Consider the following 8709-nt stretch of genomic DNA (forward strand, 5'->3'; position numbering starts at 1 on the left):
TGCTGGCCCTAGGCGCATAGGCCTATCTATGCAAGCCTGCTGCTCGGATGGCGCGTGCACAGTGTGCAATGCCTGGCCCTATTCGTGCATGATGTAAAGTGGGTAGACGGGCCTACTTGTGCGCGATAAGACGCACACACACGATTGACCCTGTGGCTCATGTGGATTGGACGTGCACATTATGTGCACGTCTCGTACCTGGTCGAGCGGCACACAGCACATGGTGCCCACGCGGGTGACCCTCTCATGCAAGTGTTTTCCTGCATGATTTTTTTTCCTTTTTCCGTTTTCCCCTAAAAATTAATTATTTTTAAAATAATAATAAATCAAATAAAAATAACAACAGATAAAAAAATTAAAATTAAATAAAATAACAAAATCGACATAAGATTGAAATTACGAATTACGATATAAGGCTGCGAAATAAAATTAAATGAGTTCAAATGGCCTTAAGGCCCAAATAAAATTAAATGAGTCTAGATGGGCATCGTGTGGTGGCCCTAGGCGCATAGGCCTATTTATGCAAGCCTGCTACTCGGATGGCGCGTGCACAGTGTGCAATGCCTGGCCCTATTCGTGCATGATGTAAAGTGGGTAGACGGGCCTACTTGTGCGCGACAAGATGCACACACGTGATTGTACCTGCGTCTCATCGTGAGAAATGATATATGAAGGGTCAGGGTGGTACCTTTTGAGCATGGAGACATTGAAACATCATGTACACCCACAAGATCTTGAGGTAAAGTAAGGTGGTACGCCATGGGTCCAACATACTACACAATCCGATAAGGTCTCATATAACGGGGGCTTAATTTCACTCTTTTCCCGAACTGCATTTTTTCCTTATAGGAAAAAACACTAAGGAAGACTTGGTCTCTAACGAAAAATTTCAAAAGTCTCCTACGATTATCAGCTTAACTCTTCTGATAACTCTGGCCAGTAGACAAGTTCCTATGGATGATGGCAACCTTCTCAATAGTCTCTTAGACGAAGTTTGGTCCCAAATGATGCTGGTTTCCAACTTTGCTCCAACAAGTGGAAGAACAACAAGGTCTATCGTACAAGGCTTCATATGGAGTCATGCTGATGCTGAAATGATAACTGTTATTATGAGCAAATTTATATAGGGGAAGATACTCATGCCAGTTATCACCAAAGTCAAGGGCACAAGAACACAATATGTCTTTCAATGTCTGTATAGTATGTTTTGACTGACCATTAGTTTGGGGATGATAAAGGGTGCTGAAGTACAATCCAAACCCAAGAGTTTCTTAAAAATTGTCCCAAAAGTGGGAGGTAAATCGAGGATCTCGATCAGACACAATGGATGAGGGAACACCATGGAGTCGAATAATTTCATCGACATAAAAGCGGGCTAATTTGCTGGTGGAGTTAGTGGTTCTGATGGATAAGAAATAAGCGGTCTTGGTTAATTTGTCAACGATACCCAAATAGCATTATGACTAGAACAGGTCTTGGGTAGTCCAATGACAAAATCCATGGTTACACGCTCCCACTAAATTTTCAGAATCGGGAGATCCTGAAATAAACTGCTGGGTATCTGGTGTTCTGCCTTAATCCTCTACCAAGTAAGGCATCAAAAGACATAACTGACAATGTCCTTCTTCATTCCCAGCCACAGTATTGGCACTTCATGTCCCGGTACATCTTGGTACTCATAGGGTAGATGGATAGTTTGGAGGCATAGGCAGCTTTAAGAATATCCATCCTGATAATGACAGGGACCCAAATTCGGTTATGAAATCTAAACAGCCCATTGTCTGAGAGTCTAAAATCAGAAAAATTTTTAGAAGGGAACTTAAAATCTTGGTAATTTCCTAGTTTGTGGACTGAGCTTTCGAAATCTTCATGAAAAGATCAGGCAACGCTTGGATATGAGCGAGATAGGTACCGTTGCCGTAGTAGTTGAGGCAGAGCGATTGCATAGCATCTATTAACTTCCAACTTGAGGCCATGGTTTGGGCCAACACTACAGACTTCTTTCAGCTAAGTGAATCAACAACTACATTTACTCTATCAGGATGATAGATGATCTTGTAGTCGTAGTCCTTCAGGAGATCCATCGAGCATCTTCCTCTACGAGAAGGTGTACTTTAAGCTTTTGTGGTGAGTGTAAATCTCAAAGGCCTGATCAAATAGGTAATGACACCATATCTTCAAGGCAAAGATAATGGTTGCCAACTCCAGGTTGTGAGTAGGGTAGTTTCGCTCGTGAGGTTTCAGCTGTCTAGATCCATAAACGACCACTTTACCATGCTACATTAAAACGCATCCCAAGTCAATATGAGATGCATTGCAGTAGACCTAAAATCTTCCAGTATTGTTAGGGAGGATCAACACCGGAGCAGAGGTAAGATGATACTTTAATTCCATAAGGCTTTCACCACATTCATAATTCTAGATAAACAATACACCCTTTCGAGTGAGTCGAGTCAACAAAGCAACAATCTTAGAAAATCCGTCAATGAATCACCGAATATAACCTGTCAAGCTAAGGAAATTGCGTACCTTAGCCACATTGGTGGACGGATTCCAGTTGATAATTATTTCAACCTTAGCTGGATCCACAAAAACTACTTTACTCAAAATTACATGATTGAGAAAGGAAACTCGATCCAACCAGAAGGAGCATTTGTTAAGTTTAGCAAATAGCTGGTTCCGACAAAGTGTCCCTAGTACTTCAGACATGTGGACTGCATGTTCTTCTGGGCTCTTGGAGTACACTACGATGTCATCTACGAATACGATAACGTACTAATCCAGTGCATACTGAAAAACCCTATTCATGAGATCTATGAAGGCAGCAGAGGCATTAGTTAACCCGAACGACATCACCTTAAACTCATATAGATTGTATCTACATCGAAAGACAGTCTTCTGAATATCTTTTTCCTTGACTCTCAACTGGTAGTATCCCGATCTAAGATCGATCTTGAAGAAGACTATGGCTCCTTGTAATTGATCGAAAAGGTCATTGATTTGAGGTAGAGGATACTTACTCTTTACTGTTACTTGGTTGAGTTCTCTGTAGTCCACGATAGCCTGAGGGAGCCATCCTTTTTTTTTCACAAATAATACTGAAACACCCTAAGGGGAGTGACTAGGTCGAATAAACTTCTGGCCAAGTAGTTCAGAAAGCTAATTTTTTAATTATGTGAGCTTAGCATGACTCATGCGATATACAAGTTTTGAAATTGGTTGGGTTCTAGGTAGTAGTTCGATAGAAAATTCTACCTTTCACAGGGGAGATAGACTAGGTAGTTTGACGAAAAAAACTTCTAGAAAGTTACAAATAATGGGAATGGAATACACAACAGGATCATCATCCATATTCCTTTTTATTTAATTGTTAGGGAGAAAATAATAGAAAATATATTTTTATTTCTTTTTCAGGGATCACAATGTTATAACTTTATTTTCACAATCAATAATTGCTCTAAATTTTTTTAACCAATCCATTCTTAAAATAACGTCAAACTCTGAGAAATCTAAGAGCATTAAGTCTACAAATACTTCTATTTCTAAAGCTTTTATTTTACAATTTTTAAATACATAGTGAGCTTCTAGAAATCTCCTAGAGAGAGTCTTTACAGTTAGCATTTTTTTTTAAAGATTCAAGCCTAATATCAAATTTACAAGCAAATGCACAGGAGATAAAAAAGTGAGTAGCAGATCTATCAGAGCTTTGACAGAAGTACTATGGATGAAAAGTATACCCTAGATAAGGACAGGAGTTGGGAGGGCATTGGGTTCATTTAGGTGGTACACATGACCCTGAGCTACAGGTCTGGCCACGTCCTTCGGTCGCTGAGGGCAGTCTTTTATAAAATGTTGGGTACTTCTGCATCGATAGTAGGCATGATTGATACACCGACAGGGTAGATCACCATGCGAGCGACCACAATGCTGACATGGTTGGGAAGGCCAGACAGGCTGTTTAGTAGGTGGAGGTAGGGTAGGGGAAGGGTAACTGGGGTTTGTTTATCGGGGTGGCTACTTACTGGGTTAGACAATCTTCTTCTAAGTTATTGGGGTTGTTGTTATTTGGTACGGACTCGGGCAATGCATTGGTGCGTGAAGAAATGAGGTCTTCGATCAACTGGGCATGTTCTAGCACCTCTGCATATGAGCTGGATCTCAGTATCGTAACTCGGTCATAGATATCAACATGAAAGTCTTTTCGAATCTTTTTACTTTATGACTTTCGGGGATGACAATTAGAGGGGAAAATAGATAGTTGGACAAATCAAGCTGCATATTGGGCAACCGTCAGATTTTCTTAGTGGAGATCGTAGAATTTCTCCTCCTTCTTCTTTTGGACATAAACTAGAAAAATGTTATCAAAGAACGCATCCATGAAAACTTCCTAGGTGGTAGGGGTAGGCAGGAGTTCCTTCTTAGGTCGCTACGAGTGTTCTGCTTCACCATTTAGCACAAAGGCTACTAGAGGGACTTTTTGTTCCTCAATTAGGTCTAAGATAGAGAAAATTATCTCTATCTGTAGGATTTAGACTTCGGCTACTAAGGAGGCAGGGCCACATTCAAAGTGTGGCGGGTTAAGTTTCCTAAACTTTGTTATATTTTGAGAGATGGACCTCTCAGTTGTTTAGTACTCTAGGGCAAGGTGTTGATAGGGGTTGGCTTGGTTATGTCCTACGGTGGTGGTCAATCCTTGGATAGCTCGAAAGAGTTTGGTAAACTCAGCCCTAGTTGGATGGTATTGGGCCTCAAATTTTTTGGTACGTTTTACGAAAGATCTCTCTCATATCATTCCTATAAAAGAAAGGAAGGCATGAGTTGGTTGTCTAATTTGAAAAAAATGACTTATTTTCCTAGATATACTAAGAGTCTTTCTACCTATGACCTCAGTTGTAAGAGTTTTGGTCCGCGTAACTGCTCTGATACTATCTGTGATATTTCAAATGTTAATTAAGGCATGAAGGTATCAGATATAGAAACAGATTAAGAGTGCATGACAAAATTTGTATGTAGCAGAGCAAATTATTATAAATCCCTTGCAAAATATTTAAGTTCCAATTACACATATATATAACTGAAGCCAGAAATGACAACAAAATACAAAATATCAGAATACAAAAAGGGCCACTTCTATCATTATGCTATTGGACTCATTAGAGTGGGAACAATCATGCACTCAAGGCTTTTGGATCCACGAGATCCTCATAGACTTCAAGGGGTAGGTCAGCAGATGGTTCCTCACTATCTTCCTCATCTGGGGGGGCATGGAAAGAGTGAGTTTCATATGCTTAGTAAAAAAAACAATGTTTAAATAACTTCGTAAGGTTTAAAAGATGAATAATTGTTCATAAATACTTACCATTAAATCACGTCAGAGTCCTATCTTACCTTATGGAAATAATTTTTATTTATTAAGTAAACATCATGTCATACTCACATTAATCATAATCAAACATTATACTCAACAATAGAAAAAATCAAATAAATCATGAAATGCTCATATTTTCGTGTCATGCTTCGTGACATTGTATCGACTTCCATCTCTGAGGGCAGATACTAATTTCTGACTAATGATGTGGAATGATAAAATCAGATACAGATAACGGCAATTTATTCAGGTACATTTTTGACTTGCCAAACTATGGTATGACATGACCACGATAGTACCGACCATAGTGTTCCTATAGGATATTCTATAGCCACAACAATACTTAGCGAAAGGTGACCCCTAATAGATATTCATATCACCACTCTTATCAGAGGGTACATCATCATCCACAGGAAATGGTCCTCTTACGTCTTTTCAGACTATATGAGGGAGGGAAAAAACAGATACCCCTTAGAGATAAAAAGTCTAACGAGATACTTGATGCATTATGCATGTCAATATAGATACATACATACTTAAGACCAATCAGGCTTTATTCTATTTTTCTTTTTATTTTCCAGATAACATCTCCAGTTTCATATTATTTTATTTACATGTAAATCATCAAGTTCCTATAAATCGCATAGCATGCTTATAAATGAAGAAAAATTCACTTTATTAGAACTACTAAACATAAAACATGCAAACTACACCAAATCACATATTTATTATTTTAATTCTAGAAATACTTTTTAAAACGTTTAAAGAAATACTAAATTTTTTATCGAAATCTCGAAGTTATTCTATATTGTTCTTGTTCTCCTCCCTCTGTCTTTAGATCACTCACTCTCCCTAAACTCTTAGAAAGTGAAATAGTAGAATGGAAGTGATGTTAAAATGGAAGGAAGAGTCCTTATTTATAGAAAATGGGGATCGTCGAATTTGCATCAAGTGATAAAATCTAGTGAAGAAAAAGAGTGTTGAATGAAAAACGGAGAAAAATTTTCCTCCACCAGCAGCGACACACCCCAAGTGGCAGCACGCGGCCCAAGGAGGGGAGCGACACACTTCCCCAGGCAACAATGTGCTTCAATCGACTAACAGATGCTGCTGGCCCTGAGCTACCCTACCGTGCGCAGGAGCTAGCGTGCGTGCACGCGAGGTCTATAGCGCACTGGGGCGCTACGCGCCGGCCTATTTCATGTAGGCCCCCGGCGCACAGGCTTATCCGTGTAGGCCCCAGGTGCACAGGCCTATCCATGCAGGCCGCATGCGCAGAGGCCTATTCGTGTAGGATTACTGAACAGATGACGCGCGTACAGTGTGCGACGCCTGGCCCTATCCGTGCGTGATGTGATGCGTGCAGACGATTCCACCTGCGTGCAATGTGACACGCGCGGCTGGGCCTGCCTTTGCATGACGAGACACGCGTAGATGGGCCTACCTATGCGTGACAAGACGCACATGTAGGATTGACCTCGAGCCTCCCACGATGGGACGTGCGCACTGTGCGCACATCCTGCGCCTGGTCGTGCGGGCGAACCTCTCTGCGGGTGTTTTTTTCCCTATTTCTGTTTTCTCCTGAAAATTAATTATTTTTACAATAGTAGTAATAATAATAATAATAAATAAAATAAAATAAAGATAATAATAAATCAAATAAAAATAATAACAGATAAAAAAAGTAAAATAAAATAAAATAACAAAATCGACATAATGTTGAAATTACGGATTACGATATAAGGCTGCAAAATAAAATTAAATGTGCTCAGGTGGCCTTAAGGCCCAAATAAATAGGGGTTCTCTAAATACAATTTGGCACGGTGATGAATGGGTTGTTACATTTGTGGTATAAGTGACCTAGTCCTCTGTTATTAAGGAAGGGACTTAAGGTTGAAAGGATATTCAGATGCATACTAGGGCAGTGACTGGGATGAGTCTACGTTGACCTCAAGATATGTTTTTGTCCTTGGTGGAGGTTCCATATCTTAGTGTATTAAAAGGCAAGATTTCCTTACTTTATCTACAATAGAAGCAGAGTATGTTGCTCGTTGTCTTGCTGTACAAGCGGCAATTTAGTTGAAAAGCTTTTGTAGGATCTCAACATCACCCCTAAAGTTGATGAACCTGTAGAAATGCATTGTGATAATACTGCTGCTATCCAATATGTTTGGGATCCAAAATTCCATAAGAAAACAAGCATATTAAGATGCAGACTAAAGTGGCAACTGGGATGAGTCTAAGTTGACCTTAGGATATGTTTTTATCCTTAGTGGAGGTGCCATATCTTGGTGTTATATGAAATAAATGTTGCTATTTTCTTATGAAATGTTTATGAACATAATTACATGACTAGGCATGTAATAATGTCACTAGGCTTTATGATTGACTTTATCACACGGGTGATCTCCCTAACGCTTGAGTAGCAGGTAGGATGCGTTAAGTATGTGCGATATGGACTGTTTTTATACTTGTGTTGTATTAATGACAAAATATTAAAATTTTATAGTCACTTTATTATGTCTAAGATGATACTTTAGAGAGTCGAGTACGAAATATACCCAATTTCATACTAAAGCTTTAGAGATGAATATCGAGTGTAAGGTCGGATATTGAGTATATTGATGAAGTGGCTCGAGTTAGATAATTGAGTAGTATCTGGACTTATAATTTACATGACATAGAATAGTGACATGCCCAACTTAGTAGGAGCTATGTTGTGACATACATATCATACTGTATGTGTCATATGACGACCGATATAGGGAGTGATAAAATAAATTCCTACTTTGTCACTATGTGAAACCTATGGACTCTTATGTCCTCTTTGTATGATATCCTTCGACTTGGAGCTATCATATGAAGTCAAGATTTGATGTTGCTACTTTAATATGTTTCCAAGGGCCACGACTTATACGGTCTAGCGGAGCATGTTAGAAAATTAGTCAAGTTGAGATAGATTGTTATGAGTGTTTAAGAAAGAATCTTTCTGACATCATCACATAAGTTTGGGTAGTTATATTTTGTATATAACCAAGTAATATAATTATAGTATAGAGGGATAGCGTATGCTAACGGTGATGTTCAAAGGATATGGGGTATTATAAATATGAAAATGTTGTATTAGTTAAATGGTGACTTAATATAACACGACTTGCTGCATTTTGGTCGCACACCCCATATCTTATATGAAGCGTGAGAGATATGTAGATGTGGTAGTATATTGTGGTTAGTATGGCTTGTGTGATCGAGTGGGAGGTGTATAAAATTAGAAACGTCCACAACATCTCTTGTAAAAAGACACGACTCTTCGTGAGTCTATAAGGGAGAAACCTTTATTG

At 39.1% G+C, this 8709-nt stretch overlaps 1 protein-coding gene across 1 annotated transcript; it reads right to left on the reverse strand.

Moving 5' to 3' along the window:
* Positions 1-1626: 1626 nt before the first annotated feature.
* Positions 1627-3351, reverse strand: LOC148268854 (uncharacterized). The gene is made up of 4 exons (XM_088212255.1): positions 3312-3351; positions 2530-2756; positions 2114-2277; positions 1627-1789 (listed from the first exon to the last, which is right to left on the reverse strand). The coding sequence occupies exons 1-4, from the start codon at positions 3349-3351 to the stop codon at positions 1627-1629; spliced, it is 594 nt and encodes a 197-aa protein (XP_088068381.1).
* Between the last annotated feature and the right edge of the window lie 5358 nt (positions 3352-8709).

The sequence above is a fragment of the Carica papaya genome, chromosome 2 (assembly GCF_054855325.1).
Source record: "Carica papaya isolate Zhongbai chromosome 2, ASM5485532v1, whole genome shotgun sequence".
Classification (NCBI taxonomy): Eukaryota; Viridiplantae; Streptophyta; class Magnoliopsida; order Brassicales; family Caricaceae; genus Carica; species Carica papaya.

Coding starts and splice junctions, on each gene's coding strand:
- LOC148268854 (XM_088212255.1), bottom strand. CDS start 3,351: ATGGATGATGATCCTGTTGTGTATTCCATTCCCATTATTT. Junction 2,757..3,311: donor GTATTCCATTCCCATTATTT/GTAACTTTCTAG, acceptor TCGTATTCGTAG/ATGACATCGTAGTGTACTCC. Junction 1,790..2,113: donor ACTCACCACAAAAGCTTAAA/GTACACCTTCTC, acceptor TTCTGATTTTAG/ACTCTCAGACAATGGGCTGT.